Source organism: Parasteatoda tepidariorum, chromosome 5 (assembly GCF_982258835.1).
Source record: "Parasteatoda tepidariorum strain Cologne lab strain chromosome 5, Ptep-v5.0, whole genome shotgun sequence".
Lineage (NCBI taxonomy): Eukaryota > Metazoa > Arthropoda > Arachnida > Araneae > Theridiidae > Parasteatoda > Parasteatoda tepidariorum.
In genome coordinates, this window is record NC_141759.1 from 78,120,522 (window position 1) to 78,141,898 (window position 21,377).

General features: G+C 31.6%; 1 protein-coding gene across 5 annotated transcripts in view; it reads right to left on the minus strand.

Annotated features, from left to right (window-relative positions):
- The window catches only part of LOC107443779 (uncharacterized), a 90,551-nt gene that overhangs the window by 60,573 nt on the left and 8,601 nt on the right, over positions 1-21,377 (minus strand). The window contains exons 1-2 of one of the 5 annotated variants that reach the window (XM_043048354.3): positions 12,090-12,257; positions 7,748-7,898 (exon numbers count right to left, since the gene is read on the minus strand). The exons of 2 other annotated variants lie outside the window; for them this stretch is intronic. In XM_043048354.3, coding sequence (XP_042904288.2) covers positions 7,748-7,898; positions 12,090-12,242 — 304 coding nt within the window. In that variant the 5' untranslated portion in view covers positions 12,243-12,257. Of the gene's footprint in view, positions 1-7,747; positions 7,899-8,449; positions 8,692-12,089; positions 12,258-21,377 lie in introns of those variants that run through there. 2 more of the 5 variants (XM_043048353.3, XM_071185488.2) reach the window with 2 other exon arrangements.

Genomic DNA, 21,377 nt, shown 5'->3' on the forward strand with positions numbered 1-21,377 from the left:
TTGACAATATTCTTGTGCGTCATCAGAGTGAATTTCGCCTGTTTAGCTGAACTCATTCCAACCAAAATTCTGCTTCTACGAAATGAGTTTTTTTAGAAAGGCAGAAATAACTGATTTTGTAGTGATCAAATTGAGCTCGTTGCCTTGCAGATGTAAATTATCACCCTTAAATTTTACAGATAAATCTGTCAAAGTATTTCTTAAATTCTAGCTATCTGTCTCTGAGAGCTACATCTCTTTTTTCGAGGAACTCAAGCATAGAGTCGAAAAGATTCCAATACCTATGGAGACAGAAGCTTTTGGAAAGCCAGCGAATCTCGGTGTATAGTAGCAAGTGATTGAATTGTTTATCGTTTTTTTTCACAGCTGTCTGAATAATCAATCGTAGAGAGCATTACAATGAATTTTGTTTACAGCAGATATGGCATATTGCAATGATAGATGCAAACGGTTGCTGAGATTTTCCCTTACTAAATGTTTTCTGTGAATCACGCAGTGAACAGCTAAGACATCTGGTACCTTCCTTTCCTAAAGGGCAATGTCGACCCACCATTGCAGGAGCATATCAGTGGTAATAGAAATAATATTCGCAAGAGGAATGTTTTTCTCTTTAAAATAATCTTCGAAGGTATTAAAAATAGATTTACCTTTGATATCTACAATCAAGCTTCTTGCAAAAAGCATCTCTTGAATAATTTTTTCTACCTTTACAAACCGAACCTATGCCAACAGTAAAGCCTACATTATCTGGCAAAGTTGATTTATCAACTTGAAGGGAAAATTCGTTGAATCGTTGGATATCAAAAGTTTGCGTAAAGAAATTTCAACGTCTTCAGCCAATTTATCACTTCGTCGCCGCACTGTATCGTTGCTTACGGGATATTTTTTTATTACAATGGATACCACTGGATGGTGTAAAACTGTTTCTAAAACTTCCTTGACAAACGGCAGTATCAACTCTGCTCCGATGGTATGAACTTTCCCAGATTTAGCAATAAATTTTGATATATTACAAGAAGCTATTAAACCATCGTCGCATTTTTGTGATGAGGTTGCTAGTAACCCAGAGACCGGCGGTGCCTTCAGAAGCGTGAAAGAAGATGTTCATGAAAAATGTCAAATCTTTATTTTGTTTGTCAGGATAAGTTTTTTGCAAATGCTCCTGATAACGGTAATATTTCATTACCTCATTTGATAAAACTTTATTACAAAGTAAACACATGAGTAGTTGAGAGTTCAACAGTGATTGAACAAATCCCAACTTCAAGTATATGGCACTGTATTGATGACACCTCTTTTTATTAACCGGTGGCAGAGGAAAAAACTGTAATGAAGCTAAGAAAAACCATTATAAGAAACACCGGTCAAATCAAAAATTCATACTGAAAGCGCAATGACTTCAATTTTCACCAAATGGCTTGAATAAGTCAAAGGCAAGAGGTACAGACTCATGCGCTGAGATGTGTTGGTTCGGATCGGAGAACAGGTGCCATATAAGTTCGTTTTATTGCTGGTACAAATGGTGTATCGGATAATCTTTAATTATTATATTAATTTAATTTTTTTCTCTTTAATATTAATTTTAGATTAGTTTTATTCATTAAATAAATCTTAATTTAAGAATTTTATTTCTAAGTTTTAAATTTGAATGACAAAACATGCTCATCGCCCCCTACCGCCCAAAACATACCCAACGCCCCCCTACTGCCCAAAACTAGTTCACCGCCCCTCAGCATACTCCCAACGCCCCCAGGGGGGCGTTATCGCCCCCGTTGAGAACCAATGATATAAACTAAACCAAGTCCTCTAAAATTATTATTGTTACTTTAAAAATGAAACAGCTATGGAAATTAAATGCATTATGTTTAATATTTTCTCTTATTCGATTGTATACCTCTCTAACGGTTGAAAATTCAACATCTGTAATAGAAGTTTTCAGAATTATAAAATTATGGTCTGTTAATTTATTTTATATTTAAGAATGATGAATATGTGGAATTTCAATGTCAAAATTTAATTTCAAAATGCGAAATATAATATATGAAGCTTGAATGAGGAAATCGTTTAATCGTTTTACTGAGAATATTCTATTCGCTATGTAATGTTAAATTAAACTGGATATTAGATTGCGCATTTTGTGACATTGAAATTTAATGAGTATTGAGCCTTTACTTTTGCACAATATGTCCAAGTCTGCAACGCAAAATATATTAATCGCATTGAATTCTATGTTGAATTTCATTGAATTCTTTTCTGAGTTTGTTTACATTTTAAATAACATCGCATTTCTCTTAGTAATATCGCTTAAAATTTGTTATGGAAAAAAAAATTTTTTTTCATTAAATTATGCTTTTAAAACGTCTGAAAGACGTATATTTTTGAGTGATTTATAATCGGGATGTAAGATCAGGAAATTTAATGTAAGAAATAAGCTTTTATTTTAGAATAGACATTTGTGCCTCTAAATATAAAAAAGCAAACTCACACAAAAAATAAAATAAAAAATCGAAGTTAAAAAATAAATACATATGCTTACTAATTTTTCAACTAAATTTTATGAGTCAAACTGAAATTTTAACTTATGTAGTGGAATATACTGTTGGTTAAAATAAGCAACCGTATTATAAATAATATTTATGAAGTGTTCAAAATAAAATACGTAATAAGAGGTAAAAAAAAAGGAAAAAAAGGCGTCAAAAACCAGTCGCTAACCAGTGCCTAAATTTTAAGAATTTAACTAATTTTTAGCTTTTAAGACATCCGTTCAGGTGCACGTTGAATCTGTCGAGTCGCAAAGTCCTCCGTGTTCCTATAACAAATCAATACTTCTGGGGGTACTGATACAGGAGTTTATTTGTCTTCTGGATTGGTTCAAAATTACAAGGCTACGGCGTTGAACATTAGTAGTCGTAAACCCAAAAATTGGGTTGGCTGTTCTACGACGGATATAAAAAATTTAAAAAAATTAACCGGGTGGGAGCCGTGATGGCCCAGTGGATAGAGCGTTCGCCTTCCAATGAGGTGAACCGGGTTCGAATCCCAATAACCGTTGGAAGTTTTCATGATTTTACTCTCTACGTAACGCAAATGCAAGTTAGTTCCATCGAAAAGTCCTCCATGAAGGAAATTATATTTACGGAGTACTCTTTTATGTTTTTGACACTCCTATTTATGAGAATACATTAAAAGTTCTATTTATGTTCTATTTTATTCTTTTCAGTTTTGAACATTCTTTCGTACTCGAATACAATAAAAATTATAATTACCAAGTACTCTTTTATGTTTTTGACACTTCTATTTAAGCAATACAATAAAAATTTAATTTATGCAGTACTCTTTTATGTTAGTGACACTCCTTATTACCGGAATACAATAAAAATTACATTTACGGAGTACTCATCTAGGTTCTGGCAACCAATTCTGTGAAGAAAATTAAAAAAAAAAAAAGAACACTAAAAAAATACCATTTAACTCATTCAATTACAAAAATGTGTAATTATAGCATTGATATAAATGTAATATATAAGAGTATATAGGCAAAAAGTACAGAGGTGAATAAACATATAGGCAAAAATACACCACTTCGAGACCTGAAATCATTGTAGAATGCATCGCACTAACACAAAATACGTTTTTATATCGCTGTTTGAAAAAAAGAAAGAAAGAGAATAGAAGAGAAAAAGGCGTAAGATAGAGTCAAAGACGGTGAGAATATCAAAGAGGAGAATTTTAGAAGAAAAAAAAGAAAATTATTAAAGTCAGTCTACAGGTTAACTCGAGTTGAACAACCGCATAGTGAAACCCATAGGGGCCGCAATATGGGGAGCAAAGACGAGTACAAGAGAAAGGAAAAGGTTTAAGTTGTGTAAAATCTAAAAAGTTCAAAATAATTATAGGATTTTTCTTTCAATAGCCTGCATTTAAGTATCTCAATTTTTGACGGACAGACTTAGTCGACGAGGAATATACCAGTCGAATAAACATAATTACTTTTCAAAGGTGACACAACTTTTTGATTGATACAATGAAAATTTAACGTTATATATTCTTTTGGTTAGAGTAATTTTAATTAAAGATGAACCTTTGTACGATTCTTAATTTCAAAAATAAATCTACGTGAGAGAAATGATAGAATAAAAACAATGGCAGAGTTAAAATAAATAATTAAAGTAGTTGAAGGAAATTAATTTCAATGGAAATCATTTTTTTCAAAGTTAAGAGTGTAAATTGCAATATATATAATTTAAGTCCGGGATAGCCTGGTTGGTAGGGCACTGGGCCCATGTCCAAGAGTTCGTGGGTTCGATCCCCGCCGGCCGAAGACTCTTCGTGTAGTAAATGGTGACTGATGCACGTTAAATCTGTCGAGTCGCAAAGTCCTCCGTGTTCCCATAACAAATCAATACCTCTGGTGGAACTGATCCAGGCGTTTCCTTGTCTTCTGGATAGGTTCAAAATGACAAGGCTATGGAGTTGAACATTTGTAATCGTAAACCCAAAATTGGGTCGTAGTTCAACGGCGATAAAATAAAAGAAAATATATATATAATTTAAAAATTGCAATACTTATAAGCATTATAAGCTTATAAGCTTTGATTATATTGTTAATGAATACATATTGTGACAAGTCATAAGTCGTACTAAGTATTGTGCCAGTAAACTCCACAGATGAATGATGGTTTTTAATGTTACCAGTACAACCCCATAATAATAATGAGAATTAAATAATTTTTTAAGTGTAAATAACTGGATCATAAATTAATGTTTCTTGCGTAATTTTTTTTTTATTTATAAATGTTCATCAAAAATTATTTTGGAGAATACATATTATTTAAGCATAAATGACAATATATTTAAACAAAGTTACTGAAATAAAAAAATTAACTTAAAATAAATCATTAACATGTAAATTACTTTTTACTGAAATTTACCTTGATGGAAAATAAGTGGTAAAAAAAAAATAATGCAGGTGTTCCCCAATCACCTTACTTAAAATGTATTTTTAGAATTCCTTACTATGAATTTATAGAGCTTTGTTGAAAACTAAGTCAAAAATATGTATACATATTTGGGGTCGCAAAAGCAAAGGCGAGGAAGAAACAAAAATGCTGTTGAAATCGGTCATTACCAAAACAACCTATATTTCTCTTCTTTTATTTATTTATTTTTTAAAACGCAATTAAGCTCTTACCTAACAACCTCACTATAAGACATTTTTCAGCAAACGAGTCTGAGCAACACCTATCTCGGTGGTGTTGGTCTGAGCCCATCTCAATCGTTACAAGGGTTAGAGCGCTGGCTCGATAATGTGTGCTCCAGGGACTAATATAGGGGATATAATATAGGAAACTTCCTTTATATCTATGGAGTGCTCGTTTGATTCCAGACAGGGAATGAGTTCACCACCATTTTCTCCATCATATTTTACGATATTTTTTGTACACTAAGTTTGTTCCTTGTACGCTAAGTACGCTAGTACTGACATCCTGACAGCTAAACGTTTTACTATAAATTTCAATGCATTTCTTACAGCGCCCTCTAGTTCTTCCTCCCTCTATTGCTTCACTCTTAGCCATTTAATTATTTCCACGCATGTTTTTTTTTTAAATCATTTATTTTAAAAATTCAGGGGGAAAGTGGCATTTTAAGTAGAAAAAAAAAATCAATTCCAATTCCATAGAAGAACAAGCGCAGTCCATAGCAACTAAGTTTTCTATATAAGGCCAGTGTCATGGAACATCAATTGCAGTTAGTGTCACGAACTTGGTCCATCTATCTAACGAAAGCACTTGTCACTGGCAAGAGCTTCCATTTATCATGGCTGCTTTTTTTTCCCGTCCTCTTTTTCGTCGTGTTCTTTTTTTCCCCCCGTCCGTTGCCACGAACAGAAAAGAAATAACAATATCCTCCTTACAAAATGATTTAAACGTCTTTAGCCATCATATATAACTCATCAAAACGGAAATTAGAAGGTTAGTTGCTTTCCCCCAAAACGAAAAAGTGCAGATTTTGTTCCTTTTCTCAAAGTTAAGGGACAACCAACCGATAAATGAAGCTTCGTAAATGCATTAATAGTTTCCTTAATGTTCGAACGAATGCACTGGCATGGAATTTTAGAATGATGAATGGTTTTTAATTAAAAGAACCTATGAAATATATTATTTCGATATGAGGGCATAAATATGTTAATTAGTTTCAGTAAAAGTTGAATTACAAATAAATTATTTCCACTCTAAGGCTCATTCCAGAATATTTTATACAAGTTCTTGTTTAAAAATGATTTTCCTATCTCTATGATTCGAATTTATTAGAGAAACACATTCCCAAATGTTCGTTTATGAACCACGATGGCTCAGGGGATAGGGTTGCTAGCAGAAGAAAATCTCATTACTCACTGATCTAAATATTAATAATAATTCTACGTTTTTTTTTTTTCCAGCACATATAGAAAATATATCAATAATGAGTTTAGACTAATAAACACTAGTCTTGAAGTTTTAACTTATTATAAGTTTTAACAAAGAGAAACTAATGAAACCATCCTTAGAATTGTGACCATAGTATAGTGCGGCTTTCAGGAGAACTCCTCGAGACACCCGTCTCGCGTCGTGGCGGGTACTATGGTTACGAGGAAAGATCACTTCGAATAGGGGTGTTGGGTGAATAGTTTTGTCTTAATCTTAGCGTAGGTCGTCGTGAGTTAACCAATCGACACCTTCTTTTCATCATTTCACCATCATTAGAAATGTGTTCTCGCTTGTTACCATAGCAGCAGACAGCCCCAGACTTTCAGTATGGAGGAGTTCTCCTCAAAGTCGCACTATAATTAAAGTAAGATTTATTTTAATTTCGCTTTAATATTCTTGGAGTTTACCAATGTTTACATTTACATCACAATGCAATGGGATACCTGCAAGTGACGTAATGTGGATATCTCGATCCTGATTGGTTGTTGAAACGTGGCAGGTGCTCATTCTATTTCGAGTAAGAAAAGGCCGTCAAGAATCACTTTTCTTAAGTGACACGTTCTGTATTTTTTCACAAACAATTCAATTCTTTTGGTATATATTTCTTACTTTACACAAAGACAGGCACGAAGCCATTTGGAACATAAACAAACTAACAAATTATAATAAAATACATAAAAAAAATAAACATTAAAAAATAAAAACCTGGGTTACAATAAAATATATAAACAAATAATAAACCTAAGTTAAAAAAAAGACATAGACGAGGAAGAATTATATTTCAACAAATTCGATTAGTTTAATTTCACCAAATTAACATTCTAATTTATGAGGAAAAGCTTAGCTCAACTTTAACACGCCATTTTGCTTATAAGCGATCAGTTGGCGCTGACGTCATAGGTCACGTGGGTGGATATCTGTGATTTTCTTGAAGTGCAAGCATCCAATTGTGTGAAAGAAGTTTGTGATTTCCCGAAAGTATTCAAGAAGACAAACTTTAGTTCTTTTATTTCGGTTTGAGGATCAAGAATTCCAATGCGCGACAAGTATCACTTTCCTTAAGTGATACGTTCTATATTTTTTCACAAAGATTTACTTTACACAAACACAGGCACAAAGCCATGTCCATGTAGGACATTAGTAGCACAACCATTTTCACACAAACAAACAAAAAAGCATAAATCTAAACATTTTATTGTAAAGATTAAGATTTTTAAATCGATACACTTGTATGATGTAAATATTTTGTAAACTTTTTTTATATTAAAAAATTACCATACCCTTTTCACTATCCAAATGAGCAACTAAAGGTACTGCCCCTTCCCTCAATCGAGGAAATTTAATTGGAGCTGTTAACAATCTGCCTGTTCTTTCATCAAAAAATGAAGCTTGGCGAACTATGTCATCTTCAACAAAGTGTAATTCACAAACCTAAGGAAAAAATTTAATCTTTTGTAGAAAAAAAAATTAGTTAAAAAGCTATAAGAAAAGTAGTTGTTATAATTCACCCACCAGGAAAAAAGTTTTATAGAGTTAAAAATAATACAATTAAAAATAATTTCATTAAAGTTAGTTTCATTTAAAAAAATGTGTTTAAAGAATATGTGACGATATTTATAAATATGAGTTGAAAAAATAACATGAAAAGTAGTCATCATCCCAAACCTTAAACTAAAAATTAATTTTGAAAAATTATTTTAAAAAAATTAAATAATAAAAATTTTTAACTCTTAAATGGCATCTGATATTCGTTTACATATTTAAACAAGACAAATAATGTTTAAATTTATTTTATTTCATGTCTAAAAGTTTTGCAAAAGCACGGATGTGTTGCTAGTTTTATATTCTAATATTCGCTAACAATAAACAATACCTCAAACATTGTAATTCTTAAATACAACTTCTCTCATTTACGTAATTAAAAATCTTTTATAAAGTCTGCAAAAAGGAATATTAAAATATAACAGATAAATAACACTTACTCGACTATGACTATTCACTTGATAACTGTCTCGTTTAATGGAATTAATCCATTTTCGTTTCATTTCCTCACTTTTCGGAAACCTAAAAACTGATACTTTAGGCCCATTTTTGTAGTTGCCTTTACATTTTGGAACTAAACAGGCATATGGCATTGTTAAATGTTGTAAATAATGTTATATATATTTTTGATAAAGGTTTCTAACTACACATCCAACAGACAAACGGGACTGTAGTTCAATAAATGACAAATAGCTTATCAGCCACTCTTTGTGACCACTCTTTGTGACGTCACTGAAAGACCTTGGAGATCTCAACCACTGAGAGTCAAGGATTCTCAGTAGGTTTGTGACGTCATTCGCGGAAGTGTTAGCGAATCAGAAGATACCGTCGTATTCAGATTAGCATTGAGAGAAAACTATTATAAATAGTTCTGACTTTTGAGCGACATAAATATTTTTGCTTTCGCTAATTTAATAGCACTTCAATTTTTGGCTTTTTATTAGAATAAATCAATGTTAATTATCACATCATAACTCAATAAAATGAACAGGTAGGACTGTTTGATGTTTTTCGTGAAGCAATATTATGTGTATTTCATAATAGAAAATGATTTAATAAGAATTTTCTTTCCTATTAATTTTAAATCTTGATTTATTATAACTATTTTTAAAGAGAAAAGAATAAACCTTATTTAAGTGTATAATATTATTATTATTTCATATTTTCTAATATGTAATCAAATATTAGATTTAATCATATATTTGAAAAGAAGAAATTATACATTTTAATAAGGAAACGAATACGAGACAAAGGAAAATATATTATATCATTGCAAAAAAGAGACAAAAGAAATTGTAATTTTATTGGCACAATCATAAAATTTTTATTTTAAAATAGGTTCTAAAGAATTCTTACAGAGTCAGATGATATACATTTAAATTACAAGTGGAATTAACCTAAACATAAACACTACAATTAGTTACAAATAAACGACGCATATGGGACAAAATAATTTAGCTAAGTAGTAATCGTAAAGCAATAATAATAAATAAATTATAAGTAATTTAGTAAAGTATTTCTATTTCTTACGATTGCAAAACTTTAAAATAGTATTTATCATTTTCAAAAATAAATATACTCTTCTTTTATTTTTTGTTGATTATTATAAAAGAGTAAAGTATTTCAAATCTTAAATTTTTCCAACATATAAATTTATTGCTGACAATCTTTCTCATAAGATTTATTAAAAAATATCCCAAAATAGAGATTACTTAGAAAATTATTAGTGTAATATTCTGGAGCAAAAATTGTTCAATAATTGAAGAGAAAAAAAATACGCACTGTAAAAGACAAGAAAATATTGGATACTTTTTTATGAACTACAATTGAATTTGTCCACAATTTTTTGCTAAATCTTAATTTAAAAAAAAATAATAATAATATGATAGAAAAATATAAAAGCATTTATTAAAATCATTTTTCCTGTTACTCAATAAGATACATCTCATTAATTAATATATTTTATATAAGATACATTTGAATGAATAGGTATACATATGTATAAACTTATATATTATTGTTTTAATGCTTGTTTACATAAACTCTTCCAGACTTAACAGATAAACATAAAAATGAGAATAAAATGAGAATAGCACATTTAATCTGGAGCAAACTCAAAATTTATTCATACCATATAAGCATGAACAAGGGTCTCATTAATATTCATTTAAAATTATAAAGTTCAAAAATTAAAATAACTAAAAATGAATTAAATTCCTTTTTTATTAATATGATTTACTGCATTGCAGTGTTCTTGATTTCAAGTGAGAATATTTATGAAATTTTAGTCATATGATCGTAAGCAATCGTTAATAAGTAAGTTTTAAGTGCCAATCGACATTGTTATTAATTTTTCTTTCTTTTAATAATATAACTACAGGGGTTTTTTTCTAGTTTTTTTTTTTAAATAATAAAAATTTTAACTCTTTAATGACATCTGATATTTGTTTATATATAAAACTAAACTAAACTCAGTGGCGCGACAGCCCATTGAGGGCCCAAGGCCTACTGTGCCCATCTCAGTTTTCTTGACCTTGGGCTCTGGGGTGCAATAGCAGATGTTCCGGTCAGGTGGTCAGCCGAACGCAAAACCCCCAGTGTTTAGTTCCGAAGCATGCTTGTGTTTATATATACAATTGAAACGAGACAAATAATATTTGAATTTATTTTATTTCAAGTCTAAAAGTTTTGCAAAGGTGCGGAATGCTCTGCTAGTTTTATATTCTTAAATTCGTTAATAATAAATAAGGCCCGGATTTTGATGACATTTGCATTTTTTTGCATTTTTTGCATTTTCGGACATTTTTTGTCCTTTAGAGCATTTTTTTAGATTTATAGGGCATTTTTTTAAAAATTTTGGGGCGTATTTTGCATTTTAAAGCATTTTTTAAGGTTTTTGTTAATTTTTCCCAATTTTTATTTTTTTTGGAGTATTTTTATTACATGAAATGTAAGATTTGTCTCATAATTTTACATTTCATATTGTAACTCTCAAAGAATGTTTCAAAGCATTTGCTCCAAGTCAGCTTTGCTTCCTAAACCAGTAATCACACGATGGGATACCTGGTTGGATGCATGCGTATACTACAGTGAAAATTTTAAGATAGTAAAGTCTATCGTCAGTAGTTTTGATTCAGAAGATGCTGCATCAATTAAGATAGCGCCAAACGTGTTCGCTTCTGATAAAATCGAAGGAAACTTAGCATTTATCAAGTCTAACTTTGCTATTGTGTCCTCGACAATTACAAGCTTGGGGAAACAAGAACTCGAACTTAGCAATGCAATAAATTATATTGATGTACTGAGTCGAGTGTTGCAAACAGCAAGGGGGAAAATAGGACAAAGTATAGCAGCTAAACTGAACAAAGTTTTGGAGAAGAACACTGGCTTCCAAACAATGAAGAAAATCTCTAGGATACTAACAGGTGAAGCAACAACTTTTCAAATTGAAGAAGAATTGTCAGTAAGTGAGACCGTCTTTTTCAAGTACGCACTATTAACATCAGTAGACATTGAAAGAAGTTTCTCCAGGTATTAAAATTTACTTTCAGACAAGAGACGCTCGTTTACATTTCAAAATATAGAAAAACATTTAATAATCCAATGTAATTTTGATATTTAGTAATATTATTAGATGTAAGTTGTTATATTCATTAAAGTTTCTATACAAAATGAAAATGTTTTGATGTCAATATATTTTTCTTTTTTTGTTACTATAGGATATAAAACATATTTTTCAAACTTTAATGAACGTAGAACAAGTATTGCATTGCTTTATAGTTTTTGAAATGACTCATAATTTTAAAGAGTAAAACATTGTTTTAGTTCGATATTTTTACTTTATTTAAGTCATGTCATAAGGCATTTTTAGCGCAATTTTCGCATTTTTAGAGCATTTTTTGCATTTTTTAAGGGCATTAGTTGAGATTTTTTAGGTCATCAAAATCCGGGCTCTAATAATAAACAATACCTAAAACATTGTAATTCTTAAATACAACTTTTTTCATTTCTGTAATTAAAAAGCTTATTTTAAAGTCTGCAAAAACGAATATTAAAATATAAAAGATAAATAACACTTACTCGACTATGACTATTTACTTGATAACTGTCTCGTTTAATGGAATTAATCCATTTTCGTTTCATTTCCTCACTTTTCGGAAACCTAAAAACTGATACTTTAGGCCCATTTTTGTAGTTCCCTTTACATTTCGGAAATACACACGAATATGGCATTGTCAAAAGTTGTAAAATAAGCTCTATATATATTTCTGATAAAGGTTTATGACGACACATCCGACGGACAAACGGAACTGTTGTTCAATGAATGACAAATATTTGAAAATGGCGGTTAATCTCTTATCCGCTATACACTACTGTTTGTGACGTCACCAAAAGACCTTGGTGATGTCAACGGCCTGATTTCTCGGCGACTGTGGTCTAACTTCTTTGAATGTGCAAAATAGGCGATTATATTTCTTTCCTTCTTGAAGAATTTGTTTTGATTCTGAGGTTTTGATTATTGAAATTTTGTTGTTTTTATTTTGCTAAGGGCTTTGTATTTAACCCTCATTATGGCTGAAACAGATCACTTAGAGAGAATTAAAAGAAAAAGGTCTAGTGAGCGAAGTAGTTTTACTAAATTAATAAGTAAAATTGATTAATAAATTATTATCTGAACAAAATGTTGAAACAAATGTATTAGATGAGAATTTTACTGTGTTAATTGAAAGGAACCAAAATGTAATAGCTTTGAATAAGCAAATTGAAAATATAATTGTTAATAATTTGTTGGATGAAGATTTGGCATCTAGTGAAGAATATTAGGGCAACAACCACTCTATCCCTTAGAGCTGAGCTAAAAACTGATTAACACGCTGAATGCCCCGCTAATTTGACATGGCCAAAATGACATGTCATGGCCCGTCTGGCCAAAATTATTTTCTCAGTATGTATTGCATTCATTTCTTCAAACAATTTTAGTAACGATAATAATATAAAAAAAATTAAAAGCATTAAAAATTTACTCGAATTATGTGTTTCTAATGATCTTGGCTTCGGTCACCGGTGATCTCCGTGGCGCTACGAACAAACTCAGTGCCGGTCACCGGTGACCCCCATGGCATTCAACGATGAACAGTCTCAACGATGATATTTTGATAATTCACTGTTCTTTCAAATTTAATGTTCCTAATTATTTTTTTACTGTTTTATAAATAATTAATTAATGTGTGTATATTTATATTTTTAGTTTAAATAGATAATGTTTTGATATAATGTGAAATGTAGAATTTGTAACTAATGTTCTGCTATTGTAAAGTTTTATAATAATTATTTATCTTAAAAGCAGAAGCAGAATACGCATTGTTTAGCCATCGCTGATATTTGTACCTGGGGACTCAGTGGGAGGCAAAAGCTCTATCCAGGGACCGATCAAGACAAATTCAGGCCCCAAGGCCCACCAGATTCCCCGAGCCCCTTACAAAATATTTTGAAATTAAATTACTGAAGTTTACATAATATTTTGAGAAATTAGTCCTAACAATAGAAAACAATCTATTGAACTACATGATTCCAGATAAACATTCTAAGAAATTTCGAAAGCAGACAATGGAAGATTATTTTTCTACGATGAAGTTTACGTATCTATAAATTAAAGCAAAATATAAAACAACAAAACAATGTTATGTCAAAACAAAAATAGTTTGGTGACTGCAAAAACAATTGAAATCAGTGATTTTTGCTAAAAGTCACTGATTAGCTGATTTATTTTTTTTTATTGTAAACTGTAATTATTTTTTATTTAGTACTTAAACCAACACAAAGCTATCCCACCTTCCATTAGACTTTTCTTTTTATTAATTTTTGAGGCCCCTAAGAAATTGTGGACCTAGGCGATAATCAGGTCCTGGCTCCATCCCCAGAGCTACCATTGTACCTTTAATTCAAAGTTAAAACCAGCTGGGCTGTGACAAATTTGCGCCTACAGCCTTAAATTTTTTAAATCGGCATCTGAATATATGTTTTACGTAATAGTAAAATCGAAACAATGAAAACAAAGAGTACACATTATGCATTATTTTGTGATTAAATAGATAAAATAAGAAATAATAACTTACTCTAGAATATTTTGTAAGTGTGCAGTCCTTTCTCATGAGTCTGAAGGTCTAGATCTTTTCTGGAAAAGGCCTGGGTCTTACGGGACAAGGAAAACAGATACTTTCGGTCCAGTATTATAATTTCCCTGACACAGTAAACAGCGCAACGTCATAGCATTATAAATCGCGAAAAAAGTACGAAATGTAAGATAACAAAATGGCAAAATCGCACATTAGAACCCCAAAACAGCTTTTATTGAAAACATATACCTAACATGCATCGAAATCAAAATTACTTGTTGGATTTCATCTGATCACGTGATCTTCCAAAGTCTTTTTATCAATCTATTAATAACACTGTTCACAAAGCTATGATTTGTCGAAAATAAGAACTCCCTTAGACATTCGTCTGGACCCGTAGCGGTTACTATGATAACGATGTACGACTATTTTAAGTACGGGTGCTGGGTCATTGTTTTGGATTGGTTTTGTTTCGAATAGGCGAATCTCTTTCTTAGGTCTATTGTGTTAAGTCCTAGAGTAAAGCTGCCCTCCCTAAAATGCGCCATTCTTGTTTCCATAGCACCAGACGGCCTCAAATTTTGTGGCGGGAGGATTCTTAGCTTAGACAAACTATAAAAGTATATTTTTTTTAGACCTTGAGCAGTGTCTTACTATTGCTCAGGCTTACGGGGTCAGGACTCAGTGTCTGAAGAGGCATTAAATGTGTGATACTGTTTTATACGACTTGACAATACCAGCAAACCTAGTTTAAGGCAGAAAGGTACGCTTATTCCTGTTTTCCAGTGGCGCCATCTATGGTCAAGAATTCGAATCTTTGTGCTCCTAACAGATTTAGCGAGCACCAGTCATCATTTTACACACCGTGTCCCCATTTTAGTCACCATGTAGTCTTAGGCAGGTGAGACTTGAACTCACGACCTCTCGGATTTGAGCCCCAACGCCTTACCAGCCAGGCTATCCCGGCCAAAATAAATGCTAATAATATTTACTTTTAACAATATTTGTTTTCTTTCTATGAAGAATATTTGATATACATACATCTACATTTTCATCTACTACATCTATATCTACTAGTTTGTTTCATTATTAATTACTTTAATAAACAAAAAAGAATTTCAGTTTCTTTGTTTATACTATATTAAGATGAATATTATAATTAATTAGAATTCTATGTTCTTACATATTTTCAAAAAATAATTTATTTGTATTCTATAGAAGATTCGTAATTTAGAACTTCTTTATTGCAGGAAGAGGAAAGGGAAAAAAAATCGAAACCATTTTGATGAAACTTGGAGGTGTTTTTAATTTTTCAAGAATCGTCTTTCAACTTATCCGCCAATCAAACTGATTTTAAAGTCATTAGAACTGAATGATATCTCATTCAATTGAATTTCTCACTACAAATTCAATTGAATGAGATATCAATATTTCCACCCTTACATATTTAATTTGCGATCCCTAATGTATACATTATTTTTTGTTCCTTTATTTTATAATTCTAAAATAGTCGAGGAGGTCATTACGCAACATTATGCATATAGTAACGATTTATAGCAATAACTTTTTCACCAGAACTTTGTAAATAAAAATATACAAACCAAACGCCATGATGACTGAGTGGTTAAGCCACTTAATAAAGAACTGGGTTTCGATGCTCAGTGGTGGTTTGAAACCCACCAGATTGATGGGTACCAGCTTGTATTGGCAGTAAAGACCTCATTGCCACAATCATGTTGCTCACGAAATTGTGAAGCCTTAACCTGCTCCATGAATTCTTTTGTCCGCAATTGTTGCTAGGATGCTTTTTACTAACAATTAAGAACAGTTAGTAATTATGAGACAAGTATGCACGCTTCAATTGGAGCTTTTTATCTCCATAATTTGAATAAAATTGGCTATTTTCTTTATTTTATAACCGTCGTTGAACAACCGACCCAATTTTGAGTTTACGACTATTAATGTTCAACTGCATAGCCTTGTAATTTTGAACCAATCCAGAAGACTAGGAAACTCCTGGATCAATACCCCTAGAGGTATGATTTGTTGTAGTAACATGGAGGACTTTGTGACTCGACAGATTTAACGTGCATCAGTCACCATTTACTACACGGGGAGCCTTCGGCCGGCGGGGATCGAACACATGATCTCTTAGACATGATACCAGTTCCCTACCAACCCGGCCTAGTAAAATTCAACTACGTTTAAAACTGAAAAACTGAAAATTCCTAGTAGTCGGTTAAAAGTGGAACATACATGTAAACTTGTACGCTCAGTACCGCACCAAGAGTTAAACCATGAAGATTCACGAGCTTTCTTTAAAATGCTGAAAACTTTTAATTAACTTTTTCTTATTTAACTTTATTTTAACGTAATTAACTTAACTTTCGTATAAATGAGCGGAAAATCGATGACACATTGAAAAGATTATGATTTTTAAATCGATACCAATTAGTAATAACATCCTTCTAAAGTTACTACCAATCGTCATGTGGCTTCTAATCAATTGAATACGAATCATTGTGTGAGATTTGTAAATCTCGTGAATGCGAATCGAGTTGTGGGATTCAAAACTTACAAATCTACGTCTTACGTAAATCTAATATGAATCACGTGATTCATTCGAAACCACCTTTATATGAATACAAACATGAATCTTGTGGGAGAAAATTTGAATCCGTGATTTATGAATCGTTTTCCTTCATATGCTCCACGCTTTACTTTCTTTTCGAATTTTCCTCTTATGTCAGATTCGTAAGAAAAATTTGATGATACATAATTACTGATAATTTGGACCATCAGTCTTGCTAGTAAACACATACAAATACGTGAAAAAATCATAATCTGGACTATTTGAATCATCAGTCTTGCTAGTAAACACATACAAATACGTGAAAAAATCATAATCTGGACTATTTGAATCATCAGGCTTGCTAGTAAACACATACAAATACGTGAAAAAATCATAATCTGGACTATTTGGATCATCAGGCTTGCTAGTAAACACATACAAATACGTGAAAAAATCATAATCTGGACTATTTGAATCATCAGGCTTGCTAGTAAACACATACAAATACGTGAAAAAATCATAATCTGGACTATTTGGATCATCAGGCTTGCTAGTAAACACATACAAATACGTGAAAAAATCATAATCTGGACTATTTGGATCATCAGGCTTGCTAGTAAACACATACAAATACGTGAAAAAATCATAATCTGGACTATTTGAATCATCAGGCTTGCTAGTAAACACATACAAATACGTGAAAAAATCATAATCTGGACTATTTGGATCATCAGGCTTGCTAGTAAACACATACAAATACGTGAAAAAATCATAATCTGGACTATTTGAATCATCAGGCTTGCTAGTAAACACATACAAATACGTGAAAAAATCATAATCTGGACTATTTGAATCATCAGGCTTGCTAGTAAACACATACAAATACGTGAAAAAATCATAATCTGGACTATTTGAATCATCAGGCTTGCTAGTAAACACATACAAATACGTGAAAAAATCATAATCTGGACTATTTGAATCATCAGGCTTGCTAGTAAACACATACAAATACGTGAAAAAATCATAATCTGGACTATTTGAATCATCAGGCTTGCTAGTAAACACATACAAATACGTGAAAAAATCATAATCTGGACTATTTGGATCATCAGGCTTGCTAGTAAACACATACAAATACGTGAAAAAATCATAATCTGGACTATTTGAATCATCAGGCTTGCTAGTAAACACATACAAATACGTGAAAAAATTATAATCTGGACTATTTGAATCATCAGGCTTGCTAGTAAGCACATACAAATACGTGAAAAAATCATAATCTGGACTATTTGAATCATCAGGCTTGCTAGTAAACACATACAAATACGTGAAAAAATCATAATCTGGACTATTTGGATCATCAGGCTTGCTAGTAAACACATACAAATACGTGAAAAAATCATAATCTGGACTATTTGAATCATCAGGCTTGCTAGTAAACACATACAAATACGTGAAAAAATCATAATCTGGACTATTTGAATCATCAGGCTTGCTAGTAAACACATACAAATACGTGAAAAAATCATAATCTGGACTATTTGGATCATCAGGCTTGCTAGTAAACACATACAAATACGTGAAAAAATCATAATCTGGACTATTTGGATCATCAGGCTTGCTAGTAAACACATACAAATACGTGAAAAAATCATAATCTGGACTATTTGAATCATCAGGCTTGCTAGTAAACACATACAAATACGTGAAAAAATCATAATCTGGACTATTTGGATCATCAGGCTTGCTAGTAAACACATACAAATACGTGAAAAAATCATAATCTGGACTATTTGAATCATCAGGCTTGCTAGTAAACACATACAAATACGTGAAAAAATCATAATCTGGACTATTTGAATCATCAGGCTTGCTAGTAAACACATACAAATACGTGAAAAAATCATAATCTGGACTATTTGAATCATCAGGCTTGCTAGTAAACACATACAAATACGTGAAAAAATCATAATCTGGACTATTTGAATCATCAGGCTTGCTAGTAAACACATACAAATACGTGAAAAAATCATAATCTGGACTATTTGAATCATCAGGCTTGCTAGTAAACACATACAAATACGTGAAAAAATCATAATCTGGACTATTTGGATCATCAGGCTTGCTAGTAAACACATACAAATACGTGAAAAAATCATAATCTGGACTATTTGAATCATCAGGCTTGCTAGTAAACACATACAAATACGTGAAAAAATTATAATCTGGACTATTTGAATCATCAGGCTTGCTAGTAAGCACATACAAATACGTGAAAAAATCATAATCTGGACTATTTGAATCATCAGGCTTGCTAGTAAACACATACAAATACGTGAAAAAATCATAATCTGGACTATTTGGATCATCAGGCTTGCTAGTAAACACATACAAATACATGAAAAAATCATAATCTGGACTATTTGAATCATCAGGCTTGCTAGTAAACACATACAAATACGTGAAAAAATCATAATCTGGACTATTTGAATCATCAGGCTTGCTAGTAAACACATACAAATACGTGAAAATATCATAATCTGGACTATTTGGATCATCAGGCTTGCTAGTAAACACATACAAATACGTGAAAAAATCATAATCTGGACTATTTGAATCATCAGGCTTGCTAGTAAACACATACAAATACGTGAAAAAATCATAATCTGGACTATTTGAATCATCAGGCTTGCTAGTAAACACATACAAATACGTGAAAAAATCATAATCTGGACTATTTGAATCATCAGGCTTGCTAGTAAACACATACAAATACGTGAAAAAATCATAATCTGGACTATTTGAATCATCAGGCTTGCTAGTAAACACATACAAATACGTGAAAAAATCATAATCTGGACTATTTGGATCATCAGGCTTGCTAGTAAACACATACAAATACGTGAAAAAATCATAATCTGGACTATTTGAATCATCAGGCTTGCTAGTAAACACATACAAATACGTGAAAAAATCATAATCTGGACTATTTGAATCATCAGGCTTGCTAGTAAACACATACAAATACGTGAAAAAATCATAATCTGGACTATTTGAATCATCAGGCTTGCTAGTAAACACATACAAATACGTGAAAAAATCATAATCTGGACTATTTGAATCATCAGGCTTGCTAGTAAACACATACAAATACGTGAAAAAATCATAATCTGGACTATTTGGATCATCAGGCTTGCTAGTAAACACATACAAATACGTGAAAAAATCATAATCTGGACTATTTGAATCATCAGGCTTGCTAGTAAACACATACAAATACGTGAAAAAATCATAATCTGGACTATTTGAATCATCAGGCTTGCTAGTAAACACATACAAATACGTGAAAAAATCATAATCTGGACTATTTGAATCATCAGGCTTGCTAGTAAACACATACAAATACGTGAAAAAATCATAATCTGGACTATTTGAATCATCAGGCTTGCTAGTAAACACATACAAATACGTGAAAAAATCATAATCTGGACTATTTGAATCATCAGGCTTGCTAGTAAACACATACAAATACGTGAAAAAATCATAATCTGGACTATTTGGATCATCAGGCTTGCTAGTAAACACATACAAATACGTGAAAAAATCATAATCTGGACTATTTGAATCATCAGGCTTGCTAGTAAACACATACAAATACGTGAAAAAATCATAATCTGGACTATTTGAATCATCAGGCTTGCTAGTAAACACATACAAATACGTGAAAAAATCATAATCTGGACTATTTGAATCATCAGGCTTGCTAGTAAACACATACAAATACGTGAAAAAATCATAATCTGGACTATTTGAATCATCAGGCTTGCTAGTAAACACATACAAATACGTGAAAAAATCATAATCTGGACTATTTGAATCATCAGGCTTGCTAGTAAACACATACAAATACGTGAAAAAATCATAATCTGGACTATTTGGATCATCAGGCTTGCTAGTAAACACATACAAATACGTGAAAAAATCATAATCTGGACTATTTGAATCATCAGGCTTGCTAGTAAACACATACAAATACGTGAAAAAATCATAATCTGGACTATTTGAATCATCAGGCTTGCTAGTAAGCACATACAAATACGTGAAAAAATCATAATCTGGACTATTTGAATCATCAGGCTTGCTAGTAAACACATACAAATACGTGAAAAAATCATAATCTGGACTATTTGGATCATCAGGCTTGCTAGTAAACACATACAAATACGTGAAAAAATCATAATCTGGACTATTTGAATCATCAGGCTTGCTAGTAAACACATACAAATACGTGAAAAAATCATAATCTGGACTATTTGAATCATCAGGCTTGCTAGTAAATACATACAAATACGTGAAAATATCATAATCTGGACTATTTGAATCATCAGGCTTGCTAGTAAACACATACAAATACGTGAAAAAATCATAATCTGGACTATTTGAATCATCAGGCTTGCTAGTAAACACATACAAATACGTGAAAAAATCATAATCTGGACTATTTGAATCATCAGGCTTGCTAGTAAACACATACAAATACGTGAAAAAATCATAATCTGGACTATTTGGATCATCACCAGGGTTGTTAGATTAACAAATACAAACATGAAATATACATGAAAAGAAAAAGTTACTAATAAATCACGATGTTGTTCGTTAAATCGAGTTGATACCATAGAA